At 39.3% G+C, this 21,281-nt stretch overlaps 2 protein-coding genes across 5 annotated transcripts; one reads left to right on the top strand and one right to left on the bottom strand.

Annotated features, from left to right (window-relative positions):
• Positions 1-1,338: 1,338 nt before the first annotated feature.
• On the bottom strand, positions 1,339-5,285 carry LOC128016755 (zinc finger protein 501). Of its 2 annotated transcripts, XM_052601535.1 has the most exons (4): positions 5,156-5,285; positions 4,227-4,356; positions 3,975-4,130; positions 1,339-2,602 (listed from the first exon to the last, which is right to left on the bottom strand). In XM_052601535.1, exons 2-4 carry the CDS (start codon positions 4,285-4,287, stop codon positions 1,362-1,364), a joined length of 1,458 nt encoding a protein of 485 aa, XP_052457495.1. In that variant the 5' UTR covers positions 4,288-4,356; positions 5,156-5,285; the 3' UTR covers positions 1,339-1,361. The 2 variants fall into 2 exon arrangements, with proteins under 2 accessions (XP_052457495.1, XP_052457494.1); XM_052601534.1 differs by lacking the exon at positions 5,156-5,285 and having other exon boundaries at positions 4,227-5,133.
• Positions 4,272-20,821, top strand: LOC128016754 (poly(U)-binding-splicing factor PUF60-B). Of its 3 annotated transcripts, none has more exons than XM_052601531.1 (12): positions 4,272-4,292; positions 6,539-6,621; positions 6,837-6,932; positions 11,198-11,287; positions 12,301-12,351; positions 13,773-13,934; positions 14,310-14,402; positions 15,373-15,586; positions 15,906-16,096; positions 16,357-16,474; positions 19,251-19,510; positions 20,096-20,821. In XM_052601531.1, the coding sequence occupies exons 3-12, from the start codon at positions 6,852-6,854 to the stop codon at positions 20,393-20,395; spliced, it is 1,560 nt and encodes a 519-aa protein (XP_052457491.1). In that variant the 5' UTR covers positions 4,272-4,292; positions 6,539-6,621; positions 6,837-6,851; the 3' UTR covers positions 20,396-20,821. The 3 variants fall into 3 exon arrangements, with proteins under 3 accessions (XP_052457491.1, XP_052457492.1, XP_052457493.1); XM_052601532.1 differs by lacking the exon at positions 4,272-4,292 and adding an exon at positions 5,379-5,536; XM_052601533.1 differs by lacking the exons at positions 4,272-4,292; positions 12,301-12,351 and adding an exon at positions 5,379-5,536.
• The last annotated feature ends 460 nt before the right edge of the window (positions 20,822-21,281 follow it).

Raw genomic sequence — 21,281 nt, 5'->3', positions numbered from 1 at the left:
ACTCTTGAAAATAAAGGTTCTTCATTGTTATCTAGTTCCGTGAAGAACTTTTAACATACATTGAACAAAAGGTTCTTTATAAATGGGAAAGGGTTCTTTAGATTATTGAAATGTTGTTCTTTTAAGAGTTGTTCACTGCTGGCATTGCAACATGTGCATCGCTGTTGCTTAGTTTTATGTGATTGTTTATGCTTCCCCAAAAAATATCATGAATGAATACATTAAGGTCAGCACACATTAATGACACACATCAATTAAAAATTATTGTTTTTGTTTTTTCTTACAGATTGTATTTATAACATGTGAAATAGAAAAAGCAAAGCAATATTTTTTTTAAATATGCTTATGTACACGAGACAAATACTGGTATCACTGTTATACATGAAGCTGCTCTAATTGTCATAATGTGTTCCTCTTGAATTTTGAAGTCTAAGCTTGTCATGTTTTAAATGCCTGTCCTTCCTTGTGGGTCTGTTTGGTAAAAAAGTATCCTTTACTTTTATAAACGAAAGAGAATTTATTTGTGTGAAGGTATGTGATTAAAAAACCTGTTCTATAACGTGGAAAACGTATACAAACTTAAAATAAAGTATTTAGTTTAATTTGAGCATGATTTAACTATTAGAATAAGACAAGAAAATACATTATATGTGACCCTGGACCACAAAACCTGTCATAAGGATCAATTTTTTTAAATCGAGATTTATACAGTACATCATCTGAAAGCTGATTTCCCTTGATGTATGGTTTATTAGATTTACAAATATCTGAAAATATTTGGCCGAGATGCAACTATTTGAAAATCTGGAATCTGATGGTGCAAAAATATCAAAATACTGAGAAAATCACCTTTTAAATTTGTCCAAATGATTTCTTAGCAATGCAAATAACTAATCAAACGATGGCTATTGCTACAAATATACCCCAGTGACTTATAACTGGTTTTGTGGTCCAGGATCACATATACTAGATAAATAGAAAATCATTAAGTTATATAAAATTCAAATACTGCATAAAAACCCTGGAAATCCATAAGCAATTACTCTTCAAAGAAGGCCAGACAGCTAATTTCTTTCAGGATAACCCTAGATGTATAAATAATGAACAAGATGTATGATATTCCTGTACATACTCCCAAAAACATCTTTGAGTGGACAGTTTAAGACATAAGCAAGAATAAAATCTTCACTAATTTGCATTTACCCAGTAGGGTCTTAGGTACCAATATACCCTAGAGTAGTATAGAGCATACTGTAATGTGATCATCAGCACGTTAAAATGTCCCTGTTGTGGCCAAAGTGCTTTCAACCCTCAATAATTCACTGTATATTCCAAATATATATTATAATAGAAGAATTTCTTTATTTATGGTGCACTCTCTGGTGTGTTAGCAGGCTTCTCTTGTCTTTGAAGGTCTTCCCACAGTCCGTGCAGAGGAAAGGCCTTTCTCCTGTGTGAGTGCGCTCATGCACTTTGAGTTGTGATGTCTGTTTGAAGCCCATGCCGCAGACGGAGCAGGGATAAGGCTTTTCTCCCGTATGAACTCTCAGATGTATCCTAAGCTCTGCAGCCCTGCGGAAGCTCTTTCCACACTCCGAGCAAAGATGAGGCCGTGTCTCACTGTGAGTGTTCAGGTGCATTTTCAGGTCAAATGACCGGCGGAAGCCCTTTCCACATTCAGCGCAGGAATATGGTCTCTCATCGGAGTGTGCACGCTGGTGACTCCTCAGTAAATATAAATGCGTGAAGGCCTTTCCGCACTCAGTACAGCGATGGTGCTTCTCTCCTTTGTGACACTGCTGGTGTTCTTTAAGCTGACAGAAAGCGCCGAAAGCTTCACTGCACACGCCGCACCGGAACTGTTTCTCTACTGACTGAGGTGGCTGGTGCTCTTTCAGCCTCCTGCTGTCGGTGAACGTCTTGTTGCATACGGTGCACCGATAAGGCTTTTCTCCAGTGTGAATGCGCTTGTGTGTGATCAAATTGGCATGTCCCTTGAAGCGCTTCTCGCACACGGAGCAAACGTAAGGCCTCTCTCCTGAATGAACACGTCTGTGAACTTTAAGTCCACCTAGCTGGCAGAACGTCTTCCCGCATTCTTTGCACTCGTAAGGTTTTTCACCAGTGTGGGTTCGTAGATGAATTCGTAATGCTCCGGATGTAGTAAAGGCCTTCCAGCATTGTGAGCACATGTACGGCTTCTCTCCCGTATGAATCCTTCGGTGAATTCGTAGATCTATAAGTTGCTGGAAACGCTTGTTACACTCAGGGCAGTGATGGGGTTTTTCATTTCTATGAAGCTTGCGGTGATTGGAAAATGACCCTGACTGAGCAAAGCTCTTTCCACATTCAGAACAGTGGTAGGGTTTTTCTCCTGAGTGAACACGCAGATGTACTTTGAGTTCAGGGAGCGTAATGAACCTCTTGTCGCATTCAGGACAACCATGAGGCCTCTCTCCTGAATGAACTAGTTTATGTCTTTTAAAGTGAACAGACGTTTTGAAGCTTTGCCCGCATTTGAAGCAATGGTGATTTGATTTGTTAGAGCGAACTCCTGTTTTTGTGCTCTTTTTTGAGCAACTCCTTTTCCTCTTACCAGTTTCTGAAAATGAAAAAAAAATGACAGTAGCATGCAGTGAATGTAATCTGAATAATACAACATTTTAATATTTATTTTAAAATTGAATTGGACTTGACAACAAATCGCTTAAAATAAGGCTGTTCCTCCCTTTTAATGTACGTAAGCATTCAAAAGTTTGGGGTTAGTAAGATTTCAAAAAATAAATTGTTACTTTTATTTAACACTGTATTTTGCACTGTATTTTATGTAAAATCATTTTCTATTCCTTTAAATTAATTTTAAAAAAGTCTATTTTTAAATCATTTCCAAAGTTTAAAAAAATATATATATTTTTGTTCTCCATGATTATTTAACTTTCTTTTATGTAAAGCACTTTGAATTACCATTGTGTACGAAATGTGCTACATAAATAAACTTGCCTTGCCTTGTCTAACAAGAATGCATTAACCATTTACCACTGACATAAATGATCAGTTGATTAACAATACAGTTTCTCTAAAATGTCTGCAGGTCTGATATGATCACAGACATCATCTTTTTCTTGCTGACAGCAGAGATTGCGTGTCCAATCAAACTTTAAGGAATTTTTTTTTTTTATTATTATTTTTTTGGGCTAATTCAAACATATCATTTAGCCCACCGGGTCAGTAAATCACTGTTCTGTTGTTGTTTATGATTTGGTTTTTTTTTAATCCTGTTCAGCTATGATCATGTTAATCATGTAGTATTTTGTTAGACCTATGTAGTTTGTTAATATCAATACGTTTTATTATTTAGTTAGCTGGTTAGTAATATATTAGTTGTTTTTATATTTTTACTTTTGGAAATCTGAGTCCTGAAGCACAACTAGTTGAGAACCACTGACTTGAGTTCATTTATTTAAATGTTTGTTTACTATTATTATTAAACTAAGGTTATCACTATACAGTACAGATCAAAAGGCTGGGGTCTGTACATTTTTCACACACACACACAGAGAGAGAGAGAGAGAGATAATGTTTTCTAATATGAATATATTTATACAATGTAATTTACTGCTGTGATGGCAAAGCTGAATTTTCAGTTCTTGTTATTAATAATTTGTTCTACTGTTTTTTTTCCCAAAGAAACTGTTATAAATTTATTTCACGATTCTATGATCAATATAAAGTCTGTTTTTTAACAATGTAAAAAACAAACAAATAAATAAACAAATAAATGCAGTCATGGAATTTCGATGCTATGCTTAACTATACAAAGTAATATCCAATTATTTATTATACTGTATAATCTATGAAGTCCACGTCCAAGTTGATCCACTGCACATATTAATTGTGGCTAGCCAAACTAAATGTGACTTCATTCACCAACATGGTCTCTATGTAAGCACAGATTTCTTACTTTGCAATTTTACCTTGTTTGGTTGAACCTTGGTTGGCTGGAGAGATGTGAGAGGCTTCCCCATCCTCAACACCATCACCTTTTTTCAAATCCACACTAATGCCACACACACTGGGGTGATCACAAGATGGTGTGCTTGGATCTGGCTCCTCTTCATTCGTCTCAATCACTATACAATACAATTAGATACAAACATGTTGCATACCCACGTGTTATCAACTGAGCATGTGATTTCTTAATAATCGGGACAGGCTGAATGGCTCACAGTGCTCCTGTTGGGAAGATGGGTCCGTCAGGATCTCTATCGCCGCCAGAAGGACATCCATGTCAGGTACTGTTAGTGTCGGTCAAGTACTAAAACACATTACCTGTGTCTGAAGCAGGTGTGGATTCTCCTACCCCCGCAAAGAAGCAAATATTCACCGGTCTCTTACAGTAGCCTTACATTTTAATCGCAATGCATTTGTCGACTTAAAGCACAAATAAAAAAACGTATTTAAAGGTGAAGCTGTTAACGTTAGTGCCCAGAGTACACTGGGAGAGTTATCACTTAAGCTTTCTATTCGACGTCAATACAAATTTATGGCATTAAAAGCAAAAGTGAGCGGACACGAAGTATACACAGGCCCAGTTGACATCGTAGTCCTAAAAGTGAAATTGTTTTGTATATTTACTTCCTACTTCCGCATTACGAGTATTGTTTCTGCGAGTTCTCCTAAACCTGCTGGTTTACCCTAACCCTTGATCTAGATACGGGACACTTCTGCCAGGAGTTCACCTAAAAACTGTGATTTTAAAAGGAATAAATGTTTAAACAGAACAACCAAATACTGGAATTGTTTATTGTTTATACACCATCTGCTTCTGGATCTCAACATCTGCATAATGACAATGCAAAGCCTCCAGCTCCTGTTTCTGTTCCTGATTATGTTTACTTTAATAGCTTGTGTGTACATACCTATGTGTCAGTGTTATATGAATGTAACTAAACGTACAAATGTCTTATCTTACAGTAATCCAGAAAAATAAAAACAGATCTTAAATCTAGAAGCACTCTTGACAGAGCAGTGTCTCTAAATTTGTTCTAATTTTGAGCTCAGCCTGAGCCTGGTGGAGGCAGTATGCTTAAATTGGAAAACGATTGCTGTTGCATCAGAGAAGAAGAAGTTTCTTTACTATCTCTATGTTTTTTACCTTTTTACAAGACTGGAGAGAAAGGCAGCTGAAGTGTATTCCGCTGGTTTGAGATATAAAGCCTGCAGGGGGCGTGTCATGGCTCAAATACCTGTCTTTCTTCTACGAGAATCAAAATTTCCACATAAATAAGCAAATAAATAGGTAAACATTTCAAATGTAAAAACTATTTTCAAAGGTGATAATAAGTCGAAACAATGTACTCCTAGTGTTCGGCCTGATCCAGCGACAGTGACGTCAGGGCAAACGGCTGCTCTAGACCACGTGACCCGAGTGATCCGGCGGAAGGCGCGCGCCGCTCGCTCCAGGTCTGGTGTGTTTCTTTAGTGCTGCGGAGTCCTCAGTGTGGATCACTACATGGCGGTAACGCGGAACACTGCGGTAATGATGATTACCGTACATGTTTACTTCAAAATAGGACTGTTTTTTTAAACATCTCAGTGGTTATAGTTAACATTGGGTGAATTTCCTCTAATTGTACGTCTTACCGTTTCAATTCACCTCCAGTCGTGTGTACACGAGGCCTCCGTGAAAGCTCGTTAGCTTCTGTTCGTTGCTAACTAGGCTAATGCTAGCAGCATGTTGCTGTGCGTTTTCTGGTTTATGTGGGATTTACCTCATATTCGAAAACGGCTACAGTTTGTTTGAGACGCGTGTAGATAGTAAGGCCATGAATCCTGCTCCAGCTTGCTTAAATCATTGTATTTTACAGCTTTAAGTCGGCTAGCACCGCTGCTGGTTTAATGTGCCAGCACAAGCGCGCCACTGCGTGTCTCTAACCTCTTTGTTGATATACAGCTATTTTGAAGATGATAAAACTGCCAGTTCAGTTTAGTGTTGATATTTTGTGTACGCTTAGTTGAAAATGGCAGAAAAACCTAAACGCAAATAGAGATTCCTGTGAGTTCGGTTATCCTGATTTTTTGTAAGGTTTTTAAATTAACAAATGTTTCAGTATGAATACTATATTGGCTTGTGAAATAGGTTCATGACTTATTCTAATTGGACCAGTTTGCACCTTGCAGGGGAAATAATCTAGTAGAAAGTTAGAGTGAACACGAAGTCGGTACAGTATTTTAGCATAATGCTATTGTCAGGAAAGAAAATGTAGTGATGCTGCTGGAGATATGGTAATTACCAGCAATTGCTTAAAGGCGTAGTTTCCCCTAAAATTGTATCGTTACTTTTTGTTTGTTTTTACAAATCTGTGTTACTGACTTTCTCCTTGGGAACACAAAAGGAGATAAATGGTGACTGAGGCTGTCCTTCTGCCTTTCCCCTTTTGTGTTTCATGGAAGAAAGTCAGCTATCCACAGCTTCTTGTTATTGCACTTGGACCATGGTTTTAAATTATTATGCTATGTGCATTTCCATGAACCACAGATCATAGTAAAATTGTGAGAGCATTGCCAGCAAGTCTCCAAGGCTTCACAATCCTGGTCGTCATAATACGGTTCGCCTCATAGGTAAGCTGCATAATCTTTCCTTAGTGTATAATTTACATGCATTTGGATTTGATAAATATGTATTTATTTCTTGATGTGTTTGTTTTGGGCAAGCTATAAATTGAAGATGTCAAATTCATATGTGTGGATACTGATTTGCAGGAATTTCTGGTATGCAAACACTTGAACAATGTGCTGTCTTTTATTTTTTCATGTTCGTTGAATTGCTTTTTCAGTGAGGCAAAGGTCTGATGATGGAGAATGGACAAGGCACAGGTGCCAAGCTTGTATTACCGCCTCTTACTCCAGAGCAACAGGAGGCGCTACAAAAGGTAATAGTAAAGTTTTATAGTCTTATCTTTTAGGTTTGTCTTAGACTTTCATATCTTTGTTAAGCCCCTTTCACACTGCACGTCGGACAGCCAGAGACCCAACCCACAACCATTCAAATTTCTTTAGGCGGGAATTATTTTCAAGAAGCTAGGATCACCAACAAAAATTTAGGAGTCCCCGTTGAATATTAAGGATCATTACAACTGCCAGTCAGTTGGCAACACCCTGATAATTAAAAGCTTCAACAATTTAACCTGATCCTGAATTATTTGCCACACACTGCCCGGCATTTCTTGGTAGCAATGCATCGATCTTTCATGGCTAATTCTGTAGGGCTGTGTATTCCCAAGAATCTGGTGATGTGATATGTATCGCGATACAGGGGTTGTGATACAATATGTTGCGATACATTGTGATACTTTAAGCAAAGATGATTTATTGGGATATTTCTTGTTTTAGGAATGGGATATATTTTTAGCAAAGCCGTCATTAAGAACACCCCACTAAATGCAGACCTTAGTACCGTATTTTCCGGACTACAAGTCACACTTTTTTTCATAGTTTGGCATGTCCTGCAACTTGTAGTCAGGTGCGACTTATTTATCAAAATTAATTTGATATGAACTAAGAGAAATGAACCAAGAGAAAATTAGTCTACAGCCGCCAGAGGGCGCTCTATGCTGCTCATTACTCCTGTAGTCTACCACTGAGCAGCATAGAGCGCCCTCTTGCGGCTGTAGACGGTCATGTTTTCTCTTGGTTCTTGGGTCTAAATAAATGTGACCAGTGCGACTTATATACCTTATTTTTCGGACTATTAAGTCGCACCGGGGTATAAGTCGCATCAGTCCAAAAATACGTCATGATGAGGAAAAAACATATATATGTCGCACTGGACTATAAGTCAGGAGCACTGAGCAGGCCCTCTCGCAGATGGAGACGGTAATGATTTCTATTGATTCATTTCTCTTGGTTCATTTGTCTCTGTTCATGTCAAATTAATTTTGATAAATAAGTCGCACCTGACTACAAGTCGCAGGACCAGCCAAACTATGAAAAAAAGTGTGACTTGTCCAGAAAATACGGTATGTTTTGTTTTTTTTTCCCGTCATGGTGTATTTTTGGACTGATGCAACTTGTACTCAGATGCGACTTATAGTCCGAAAAATATGGTAATAAAAATTATTCAACCAGTACACAGTGGGATCTGCATTTGCGGTAATCAGTCCCTGTAACATTCAACGTTATTGAACCACTTTTTGTCGTACGAGTAAATGGGGAAAATAAAGTGCCTGCAGGATCCTTTAGTTAAATATATACACGTATACATTTTTTTTTAAATTAAAATACCATATATATTTTTTATACCCTACTTTAAAGGTTCACAGTTTAAGTTTACAATTGTAACATACAATGCCATAACATTTTGATTTAAGCAAAATAATTACATCTGCTTAATATCAATAGAAAATAAAGTGCTTACAGGATCAATTTGTATCTATGTTCTGCGTGGAATCACAGAGACAGCGACACGAGCACTGCCCCAACTCCACAAAACGCCCCCAAAATGAGAGAAAGCTGCAGCCACGCGAGAGCCTCTTCCTCCTGTGGTAGACGTTACCAAAAAAAAAAGCCCAAATGACAGCAAATTTCAACTTTGTACACCGAAAAAAAAATAAAAACTGGGATAATTATTTCCTCTATCACTAGCAGAAAACTATATTAATGCTATATAAACATTAGTAGCGTGCCTTGATGCTAGTATTTCCTTTCACTCTGGATTTTGGAGGTTAAGACCATTAGTGATCAGGATATAAACTCAAAACTAAACAACTGCCATGAATCTTGACTTATTAATTTTTTTAAATATTGATATTCCATTTTTGAGAATCGATACAATATTGCCAAACAAAATATTGCGATACTCCCGTGTATCTGTTTTCTTACACCCCTTGTAATCAGTGAGCTTGTTTTGCCTGCTACAGTATTTTCTTAACATTCTTTCTCTTAACATCCATCTTCAGTGTCTCTGTAATATTACATTGATATAATTTTCCTAAATGTCATTTGTGTGAAATTATTACAATGCAGTTTGTTCAAGTCCAGAACAGAAATTGGCTGAAATAAAACAAAAACTGGTCAGTTCTGACTCCAGAGTTAGCTCTCTGTCACGTGGCGTCTCCGATGTCGATAGGATTGATGGCTAATATAACCAATCTAAAATACGCATCAAAGTTAAGAATGTAAAAATTAAGCTTTTTATGTAACCTTGGATAGAATGGTGTATTGGCTCACAGCAGGCACAAACTGTGTAGTAATTTGCGAATGTGTTGCAGAGAAATGAAGATCGGTCGCACCACAACAATTATTTGTACTCGCACAAATGCTCCCAAATATTTTTTGGAGTCGCACAGATTACTTTTCAGGAGCATATAATTTCAATCCCTGGTAGTGGAGAGAGGGTGAACGCCAACCTGCGTCATCTGCTCCAGTGTGTCAAGAGCATGTGTGCTAGTGCTGTGCCACAGCTCCATCTTAAAATAGATTCTTAATTAAAAGTCAAAGCCACAGGATGGATGCTTTTCCATAAATAAGATTAGTGTATGTAAATGGTTTTTTTTTTTTTTTTACCAAACCTGACCAACCAGCAATCAGTCTCTGTGACTGTTAGAAGAGAATTAAAGCTAACTAATGCTGCATCCCGGAACAATTGTACCAGGAACTATTTTCCCCCCAGACCTGTTGCTTACTGCATTTCCACTGCAGTCTAAAGTAGGGCTGCACGATATTGGGGAAAAAAATGACATTGCAATATTTTATTTTTCTGCTATATATATTGCGATATGAATTCTAATCAAATTTTTTCTTACAAAAATGGGGTGAGCACACTTACATTCTCATTTTACCATCGTGTCAATTGATTAATATGCGCGAGGGAGAGAGAGCAAGACAGCGCTCGTGTTATTTGAAGACGGTGAGCATGCGGCCGAGGCTTGCTCATTCGCTCTTTCTCTCTCTCTCGCACGCTCTCCGCGAATCACATTCCTCAAGGGCCGGAAGCAGCTGGCCCGTACAGTTAATGAATAACGGATCAACTACGACAGCCTACATCGCACATCCTGCGATGTGACTATCGTGGATTCGTACATCGCTGTATCGATGCTTAAACGACACATTGTGCAGCCCTAGTCTAAAGTACCGTGAAGATTAGGCAAATAGTCTGGTGACGTCTGCGCGCATTTTTCAATCCAAAGTATGCATATTTTGGACTTGCATCCTCGGTAGTTCGGACTTTGTGAGTTCGACTCAGGAGTGTGAACTCACGCAGACTGGACGACGCAAGTCCGGTAAAATTCTGTTAACAGCAGCGTACTTGATAACATCAGTCTGCTCACCTTGGCTACTACAATTTTCCTCACTGTATATTTACAATAAGACGAAATATATCAAATACCACTGCCTCCTTTAGTTTTCATTTAAACCTATTAATAGCTGCAGAAATGTAGTTCAAGGAAATATTTATATAGACCGCCTACATTACAATGAAACAAAATATATAAATTTCCTCTATTTTCATTTTAACATGTATAGATAAATTGAATAAAGACCAAAGATCACCTGTGAGATTTACCCAAAATGATTTTTTTTTTGGTTTAACCACTAAAGAGACATCAGAGCCAGCGGCAAATGTCAGAAGGACTAGCCGAGGTGAGACTGCTCTGGGGGGATACAGGAGCACTGAGCTCCCACTGTTCACGTGGAGCTGATGGTCTCTGACAATAGGCGCTGTCTTTATAAATACACTGCAGATTTGAGTTTTAAACAACTACATTCTTGCCTGAAATACTTTTAAAACTGCATTTTATGACACAGTAACAGTATTATTTTGAAAATGATCAGAATAAATGGTGGTAGAAATCACAATGCTGCATGAACTCAACCAATCAGCAGGTTTAGAGCCCAAGGCCCGCCCCCCGAAAGTTCCGGACATTTGAAAAAGTACCACCTCGCCAGCAGGGACTTTTTGAGAGGTGTTTTACCCGGAACTTTATTTAGATCCTGTTTCCTGCAGTGAAAAAACCAGTACCAGCCCAAAGTCCCTAGTTCCTGGGTAAAGTTCCTGTGGTGGAAACGTGGCTTCATTCGCATTGTAATAAGCACTCTTAACTATTAATTATGTAGTCCATGAATATTGGGTAAAATAGTGTCCTTATGTTGATAGAAACTAAATAGCCTGTGTTAATAGCCCCTCTCTCTCTTTTAGGCTAAGAAGTATGCCATGGAACAGAGCATCAAGAGTGTTTTAGTGAAACAGACCATCGCCCACCAGCAGCAGCAGCTCACAAACCTGCAGGTGAGCCAACATTATGAGCTGATCATTCAGAATGCTTTTGATGTGATACAATGTTAATGTTGCTTTCTTATTTGAGAGAATTTACAGAATTGAAATATTTGATTGTCAAACCAGTAGTGTGACTGAAACTACATTGGGTCATGTAAAGGTGTAGGATTTATAATGCTGAAATGACTGACGCAAGTCTGCAAAAATGGAACTGATCTTTCATACTTGCATATTATATTTTCCTAATATTGTGTGATGTTCTTTTAATTGTACATTAGAGATTTAAGAAAATGCAGGAGATTTCAAATGATCTGTCTGTTTAAACGGATATCTATAAGGACAAATCTCTGAGCCTTAAATTCCCATTGATAATTGCAAGTTTTTACACCTAGGTGGTCAGGGTGTCACTTTTTTTGTTTTTCCTTCTTTTTTTTTTCTTCACACATATCAAGTCTTGTGAAATGCTCTTTTTATTTGGTCCAATTAGCGTTAAGATTAGACTGGAACACGCCACTGGAATAACTCCTGTATTATTTTATATGCCCTACCTCTCTGCCAGTTTGGTTGAGGTCTTTTTCTGGTATTCATGCTTGTTACTACAATGCCTAGTTTAAGTGTGTTTCTGTTTGATCAAAATCTTTAAATCTAGAAATTGGACACATTATGTACTGCACTACCAAAGCAGACATCATGATGTCCGAAGAGTCAACAGCAGATGAGTTATCCAAAGGAAACCTACACAATCAGTGCTTAGTTTATTTCTTGCCTCTGTGAACAGATGGAAAATCTGAGCAGCCTACCGTAGTTTGTTGAAAGTTATACCTATTAGTATCTCTGTTGCCTTGTGAAATGTTTCAGGTCTTGAGTCAAATTAAGTGGTGTTTTTAAGAGGTGGGCACAGTTTAAAGTTGAATTCGGAGGCATTGACCAGTCAGAAAAACTGTCTGGAATATTATGTCTGTCTGCAAAGGATAAAATAGATATCTAACCTTTTTCAGCACTTTTCCATCTTTACTGTGTTTCAGATGGCAGCAGTGACAATGGGCTTTGGAGATCCTCTCTCATCTTTACAATCGGTCAATAGATTAACTTTTATTTACCTTCTGTACGCGTTTTGGCATAATGACCGTTACCCTTCTTTAACCGCCATTGGCCTGATAACCTAGACATTTGCAGCAGCATATTTAAAAAGTAGACATGGCTTTGTTGTGAATGACGTTTGAGTTTGGTCACCCATTTTATTAAACAGGATGCAAGATGACATAACATGAACTGACTGCACATTTTCAGTGTTAATGAATGCCATAGAAGATGTTTTAAATGACAGGAACAGGGTGGAGGGCTTTTAGTATGACCATTACACAGGACATTCTTCATTTACTGACTGTCTATTTCATATTTGCCATTCTGAATCATTGCATGGACACCTGTGTGTGCACCCTCATGTCACTGCTCATTGATTGAAGTTTATTTTTCTACCTGAAGATCCATTTGTCTTAAGAAATCTTGTGGGCATTGTGTGTTGTGAATGGAGTGGATGATCCATTTCTCCTTTGTGAATATGCTGTGTTGTTTAAATGTCATCTTTGTCTGCTGTAAAAGAGGGTTAGCGGTCACTACGACAATCCAAATTGAATCTGCCTAAACTTTAAACCTTGTGTGTAATCGTATACTTTCGTCATGTGGCTGACATGCAATCCAAAACTTGAATGATAAGTAATAATTAAACTATGATACATGTGTTAGATTTGTGCTGATTCTCCCTCAACCGTGATCTGATATGTAAGTCCAAAAGCTCACCTCATGAAAAGAGAACTGATTTCACCTCAGCTCATTATCCAGGGTATTTAGTTGTGCTAAGGGGTTACTTTCACATGTTAGCTATTTAGGCTATCAGTATTCTTTGGCAGAATTCAGTCAGTTATAACTCTATGTCCCGGTTTCACAGACGGGCTTAGCTTAAACCAGGACTAGGCCTTACTTAAATTGAGATATTTAAGCAGCTCTTATTAAAATGCCTTAGAAGGAAATGTTACATATGTGCATCTTGAAACAGAACAATGGAACTGACATTTTAAGATAAGTCAGATCAAGATATTTTCAGTTGCGACCGCTTACACATGCATTTTAGTCTGGGACTAGCCTTAAGCCATGTCTGTGAAACTGGGGGTACATGTTTTAGTCTGCAAGCACTCACACTAATTTAGAAACATGCAAGCAGCACTCTCAAAATGGTCAGAAGGGGCTGTGCCACATGTTCCTAATTTACCTTGCTGTGTTTGTCGTTAATGGTAAGTGATGTAAATAATGAGTAAGTATAGAGGACCAAAAGAAGTGGGAAGTAGTACTAAAACAGAAGCTAAAAAAAAATTCAGTCCCTTGCTATATTTGATCTCATTGTCTTTGGTGCTTTGTGTGTTTTTTTTTTTACCCCCTTCATTTTCTTGTTCAGAGGCTAATCTTCACTATTGTTGTCTCTTCCTTTCATGACCACCAGGTGGCCGCACAGAGGCAGCGAGCTCTAGCCATCATGTGCCGTGTGTATGTGGGCTCCATTTATTATGAGCTGGGGGAAGATACCATACGGCAGGCCTTCGCCCCCTTTGGTCCCATTAAGAGCATTGATATGTCTTGGGACTCTGTCACCATGAAACACAAGGTATGCTATGAGCCAGGTCTGAGTCTATTTCTGTCCAAAGTTTTTCAAATTAATTTTATGCTCCTTTACAAGATGTAAGTCTCCGGTGTCCTCCGAATGTGCTTGTGAAGTTTTAGTTGAAAATACCACACAGATAATTTATTATACCAGGCTGTATAATGCCCCTTTTTGGCTAGAAGCATAAACATGGAGGTTTTGTGTGTGTATCCTACAACAACCAACAAAACATCTGTTCATTTTTGATGATCATCTCGATCTCTAAAGCTCTTCTTTAATTTTTTTATTTTTTGAACACGCACAAAGCGGCATTTGTAGAAAATGTATATATAAGTAGGAAGCATGTAAACCTTGTCCACATTCATAACTCTGTCTCAGGGCTTTGCCTTTGTGGAGTATGAGCTTCCTGAAGCAGCTCAGCTGGCTTTGGAGCAGATGAACTCTGTTATGCTGGGTGGAAGGAACATTAAGGTGGGTTAAAAACTGGACAATCATTCTTAAACTCCCTTTTTTACAGCTCACTGACAGGGAGTTATTTTTTCTGTTTTGTTGCTTTTGTGTGTGCTTGACTCAGAGAAGCTGTAAGCAGACTTAATCTAGGTCTGCCAGTATCTGTGTGTGTGTGTTACCTGAGTAACTCTTGTCTTTATGTGCATATCTGTCCTCTAACCTGAATGTGAGTGTATGCAATGCCATGCTTCCACACTGTCACACTGTTTGTTTTCGGAGCTCCGTTTCTCTAGGAGCTGCAGAGGGAGCGTTTGTTTGAGGCCTGCTCTTCTCTGTCCGGGATGTGCTGATGATGGGCTGCGCCTGGCTGGTGTTTGCCTGGCCGCCCCACCTGCAGCACAGATACCACCAATCCAAAAAACTGTTTTTTAAACAATCACAGACACATTAGTCAACTTTTTTTTTTGTTTTTTGTTCTCGAACTCATCCATGCTCTTACAGTGACCAGTACAATGGCTATAGGCTAGAATTAGCTAATATTAAAGTACTGTCATGAATACATTTTTCACTTATGTTTAGATTTTATTGTGGCATGAGATTGTAAAGAAGACTTATATATTCGAAACCTTGGGTTTCTATCAAGCGCAAGGTTGGGGGTTCGATTCCCTGGGAACACACAAGTGAAAATTGATAGCCTAAATGCACTTTGGATAAAAGCGTCTGCTAAATGCATACATTTAATTTAAATGTACATTTTACTTGTATGCAAATAGCTATCTTGGAGAAAAGGTCTTTTGATAAGTTTATTAGTTAAAGGGCTGAGCTGCAGTATATATTAACTTTTACTGTACTTGAGTCTCTTTGCAGACTGGGTCAGGTTTTTTCTTTTTTTTTTCTTTTTTATACCACTAAGCATTTACATACACTAGCACACACTCATTCCTTCAAACACTTACACTTAGTGGCACCTGTGCTGGTATGTGTACTGTAGGTGGGGCGGCCAAGTAACATTGGACAGGCGCAGCCTATCATCGACCAACTGGCAGAGGAGGCACGTGCCTACAACCGAATCTATGTAGCCTGTATCCACCCAGATCTATCTGATGACGACATTAAGAGTGTCTTTGAGGCCTTCGGAAAGATTAAAAGTTGTATGCTGGCACGGGAACCCACCACAGGAAAGCACAAGGGCTATGGATTTATTGGTGAGCCGTCTAGAAAAGCACTGTAAACCCTATGGAGAATGAGTCATTGCTGTATGTTGTACTTTTGAGCAACTTACGATTCGTTTCAAGAGTTCCAGCATCATTTGTTAGAGATGTCTTTCCAGATCCAGATATTTAAAGTGAAGTTCACTAAGTTGTGCCATGCTTTTTACTTATAGACATGGCAAGCTGAAGTATGCAAGAGTAATGCAAGAATCAAATGTGTAAACCGATTCCTAAAGCTTCCAGAAATGTGAGATATGAAAACTTATTGTAAGCCTAGATTGAGGAACCATTTTCTCCATTTCACCATGGGTAGAATATGAAAAGCCTCAGTCATCGCTGGATGCAGTCTCATCTATGAACCTATTTGACCTTGGAGGTCAGTATTTAAGAGTGGGGAAGGCTGTTACTCCTCCCATACCTCTGTTGACACCTACAACCCCTGGAGGTCTGCCTCCTGCCGCAGCTGTGGCTGCTGCTGCTGCGACCGCCAGGATCACTGCCCAGGTGAGAGCTAAACCTTAGATCAAGTTGAACACTAGTTTAATACTATTATAGGAAAAAACTGGTATATCTGAGATTTGGTAGTTTTCAGAGAAATTGTTGTTGAGGTGCTGATGCAATTACAGCTGTGTTATGCATATGTTGTCATAATGGTGTCAGTTTGTTTACCAGATGAGGATTTGAAATCAGGGATTTCACGTTGACATGGAAACTGTAATTTCACATTTTCAACAAGTTGTCACTTTGTTTTGATGCTGTTGCAGGAGGCTGTTGTTGGAGCAACAGTGCTGGGTTCTCTCGCTTCACCAGCACACATTCTCAGTCAGCAAATGGGACTTCCACAGGCCGTACTGGCTGCCCAGGCCCCTGGCATCATCACAGGTCTGCAGAAATCTCTGAACACATCTTTGAAGCTCAATGCAGTTTGAATTGAAATCTTAAATTCCTGAGAGCCTGTTAACATCAAGATGATTGTTTAGTGTGAATAACATTTTACATAACATTTATTTGAGAGAACAGCTGTTAATGCATCTGTTCAAACCAGCTTAAATATTCTTGTGCCATCAATTAGGGATGCACCTATAGTACTTTTGCAGAACTAGGCCGATATAGATACTTTATTGGTACTTACTATTACGTAGTACCAATACCTGTATTTTCACAATTTGTGATTTTTAAAAATACTGCCTAAATCAAATAATCTTTGTTTTAATTTAACAAATATATATTTCGTTCAGTTGTTTTAACACTTAATTATGCCCATTAACATGTATTCTACAAACTTTTGTTACTTTCACTGTTCATATACTTCATCTTTAATTTAGAGCTGCTCTATTGCTGTGGATCAGTACTGTAATACCAAAACGTTTTCTTGTAACGAATCACTTCACACCAAAATTAATATCACAGTATTTATCTAAATTATACCAGTTTCACGGTATATGACTGTATATATATAAAAAAAAAGTTCATTCAATTGTATGAGTGGGTGTAAACCACATTTTCTACAGATTGAGAGAGGAAATGGGCTTCTGCAGTATATTGACTTAGAAAGCCCTATTTTACTGTCATGAGTGAATATGGTAGAAAAATTCCACCCTAAATAGTGACAAAACATGACCCATTAATAAATGTTAACCTCATCGCGACATAGTCTGATAAAATCAACATGCATGTACAGTAGTGAAGTGCTCGGAAACGCTGTTTTGTACGGCTCAGCTGAAAGTGATGCTTCTCTGCTGCTCACCTCTCAAAACCGACACCGAGAGACAACACTGTGCCAGGAGAATCAGACTGGACAACAATGCGTTTAAAACACTACCACACCGCCATCAAAAAACTACCGCACCCCCATAAAACACACCGCCATCAAAACACTACCGTACCGCCATCAAAACACTACCGCACCGCCATCAAACACATTGCCATCAAAGCACTACCGCACCGCCATCAAAACACTACCGCACCGCCATCAAAACACTACCGCACCGCCATCAAAACTGCTACCGCACCGCCATCAAAACTGCTACCACACTGCCATCAAAACACTGCCGCACTGCCATCAAACACATTGCCATCAAAACACTACCGCACCGCCATCAAAACACTACCGCACCGCCATCAAAACACTACCGCACTGCCATCAAACACATTGCCATCAAAACACTACCGCACCGCCATCAAAACACTACTGCACCGCCATCAAACACATTGCCATCAAAACACTACCGCACTACCACACTGCCATCAAAAACGCTACCGCACCCCCATCAAACACACCGCCATCAAAACACTAAGGCACCGCCATCAAACACATCGCCATCAAAACGCCACCGCACCCCCATCAAACACACCGCCATGAAAACACTACCGCACCGCCATCAAACACACAGCCATCAAAACACTACCGCACCGCCATCAAACACACAGCCATCAAAACACTACCGCACCGCCATCAAACACATCGCCATCAAAAACGGCACCGCACCCCCATCAAACACACCGCCATGAAAACACTACCGCACCGCCATCAAACACACCGCCATCAAAACACTACCGCACCGCCATCAAAACACATCGCCATCAAAAACGCCACCGCACCCCCATCAAACACACCGCCATGAAAACACTACCGCACCGCCATCAAACACACCGCCATCAAAACACTACCGCACCGCCATCAAACACACCGCCATCAAAACGCCACCGCACCCCCATCAAACACACCGCCATGAAAACACTACCGCACCGCCATCAAACACACCGCCATCAAAACACTACCGCACCGCCATCAAACACACCGCCATCAAAACGCCACCGCACCCCCATCAAACACACCGGCATGAAAACACTACCGCACCGCCATCAAACACACCGCCATCAAAACACTACCGCACCGCCATCAAAACGCCACCGCACCCCCATCAAATACACCGCCATGAAAACACTACCGCACCGGCATCAAACACTGCCATCAAAACACCACCGCACCGCCATCAAATACACCGCCATGAAAACACTACCGCACCGCCATCAAACATTGCCATCAAAACGCCACCGCACCCCCATCAAATACACCGCCATGAAAACACTACCGCACCGGCATCAAACACTGCCATCAAAACACCACCGCACCGCCATCAAATACACCGCCATGAAAACACTACCGCACCGCCATCAAACATTGCCATCAAAACGCCACCGCACCCCCATCAAATACACCGCCATGAAAACACTACCGCACCGGCATTAAAACACTGCCATCAAAACACCACCGCACCGCCATCAAATACACCGCCATGAAAACACTACCGCACCGCCATCAAACACTGCCATCAAAACACCACCGCACCGCCATCAAAACACTACCGCACCGCTTTCTAAACACAAAAACTACTGCACCGCCATCAAAACACTACCGCACCGCCGTCAAAACAAATGTTAGCATTGATAAATATGTATGTTTGTGTATATATGTATGTGTGTGTGTGTGTGTGTGTGTGTGTGTGTGTATATATATATATATATATATATATATATACATATATATATATATAAAACTTTTTTTATATATAACTTTTTTATATATATATATCTGTAAAATGAAAAAAATGACATGTTATCTGAATAACTCGTCTCTTTGTTATTAATTTGATAGGTGTGACACCTGCTCGCCCCACTCTACCTGTAGTCCCTCAGGTTGGTTTGGTCAACCCAGTACTAGCATCCCCACCCGTCACATCTGCGTCTGCAGGAACACCAACATCTGCAGCACAAACACATTCAGAGGTCAAGAGAGAGGAAGACCGCAGGCGGACTGAGGATCAGAGTGCACCAGTCGGAAATGGACAGGACCGTGAACTGGAGCAGCTAAGCGTCAGTGCAAGTGGAGGAAAACAAACAGTCATGCAGTCGAAGGTTAGACCGCATTGCATCGTTTGGATGTTAAATATTAGAGAGACAATTGCAAATTGGTCAAAGTCCTAAGAGTAAGTTAAGAGCAATAATTAAAAAAAAAAAAAAAAGTTTCATTTATCTAATTTTTGACAACTGTCAACAAACATTAAATGAACAAATCAAGTTTCTGCAAAGAAGCCAAGTTCGGAAATGTCATTAAAGACTATTAGTCACCCAAAACTGAAATCCTTGTTATTTTATCACCCTAATGTTGTTCCAAACCTGTAGGAATTCATTGCTCCTGTTGAACACAAAATGTATTTTGAATAATGTTGGTAACATGGTAACTAATGATAGTTTCTGGTCGTCATTGGCTTCCATAGTATATTGTTCCTCATACTGTGGAAGTCAATAGGGACCTTCAGCTGTTTGGTTACTAACATTATTAAAAATATTTGGAGTTCAACAAAAAAAAAGAAACTTGTACATATTTGGAAAAACTTCAGGGTGAATAAATTGACAATTAATTTTTTTCAGTCAACTATCCCTGTAATATATCATGTCAGTTTACCCCATTTTTTTCTACCTCTTTTTGCCCATGTGCAGTCAACAATTATGGTGCTGCGCAATATGGTGGGCCCAGAGGACATTGACGATGACCTGGAAGGTGAAGTGATGGAGGAATGTGGGAAGTATGGTGCTGTTAATCGGGTTATCATATACCAGGAACGACAGGGTGAGGATGACGATGCTGAGATAATAGTGAAGATCTTTGTGGAGTTCTCTGATGCTGATGAAATGAACAAGGCCATCCAAGCTCTCAACAACCGCTGGTTTGCAGGTCGCAAGGTTGTGGCCGAGTTTTATGATCAAGAGCGTTTTAATAACAGTGACCTCTCCGCATAAGACTGTCCTGAAATGGCCACTGGTCTTGTCTCTTGGCACTCAAACTCACTCAGCTTTCATCACTGCTGCTTGAGATCCGGGCCTCTTTGAAACTTGTAATTATTTTTTTATTGATGTTGCTCGTAATAATATTATTGGAAAAATCCCAATGGTGGGATTTAGTTTAGGACAATAAAACATCCTCCTCACACATTTACTTTGTCACCTACTGTGAAAGATTTACTGTCCTTTTTTTTTTTTATTATCATTATTATTTGCAGGGTTTTGTTTTGTAATTTTGAAGAAAAATAAATTTTCACCTTTCCCATCCTACTTTTTTTTACAAATGGCAACTTTTTCTCCACTGACATTGTGTTCAGACCCTAAACATTGTGTTGGTGACATTGGTTCTGGCTTTACCAAAACAATAAATTTCTCTAACATGCAGTGTTCTCCCAGTCTTTAATATGGGTGGTTGGATGAGGCTTAAGGCACTTCCCTGATGTACGTCATACACCATTATATGCACAGTAGAACATAAAAGTTTAACTAGAAATAATTGCTGGTGATTTAATAGCAGGAAATGTTTGGACTTTAGCATTTTCTGCACAAAATTAGCATTTGCCTTTTTGTGTACCAAATTATGAAATTAAAACGAAGTAAACAGATACTATGTAGAGTATCACTTATCAAACTAGGATAAACGTTTTGACCAAGGGTTGAAACATGCTAAAGTGCATGTTTTTAGCATGTTAATGCTTCTATTAAAAACCCTGTATGCTTTTGTGTTTAGTGGGGATATTTCTCATCCCTGGCTGTTTTCTTGAGATGAGTGTAAGATTAAATCCTTATAATTCAGAGTTCCTCTGCTCTAGAATGTTCAAAGTGCTAAAAGCCAACCCAGGCG

This window comes from Carassius gibelio, chromosome A7 (assembly GCF_023724105.1).
Source record: "Carassius gibelio isolate Cgi1373 ecotype wild population from Czech Republic chromosome A7, carGib1.2-hapl.c, whole genome shotgun sequence".
Classification (NCBI taxonomy): domain Eukaryota; kingdom Metazoa; phylum Chordata; class Actinopteri; order Cypriniformes; family Cyprinidae; genus Carassius; species Carassius gibelio.
Note: the sequence above shows the minus strand (reverse complement) of the source record. Positions and strands in the feature narration are given on the sequence as shown.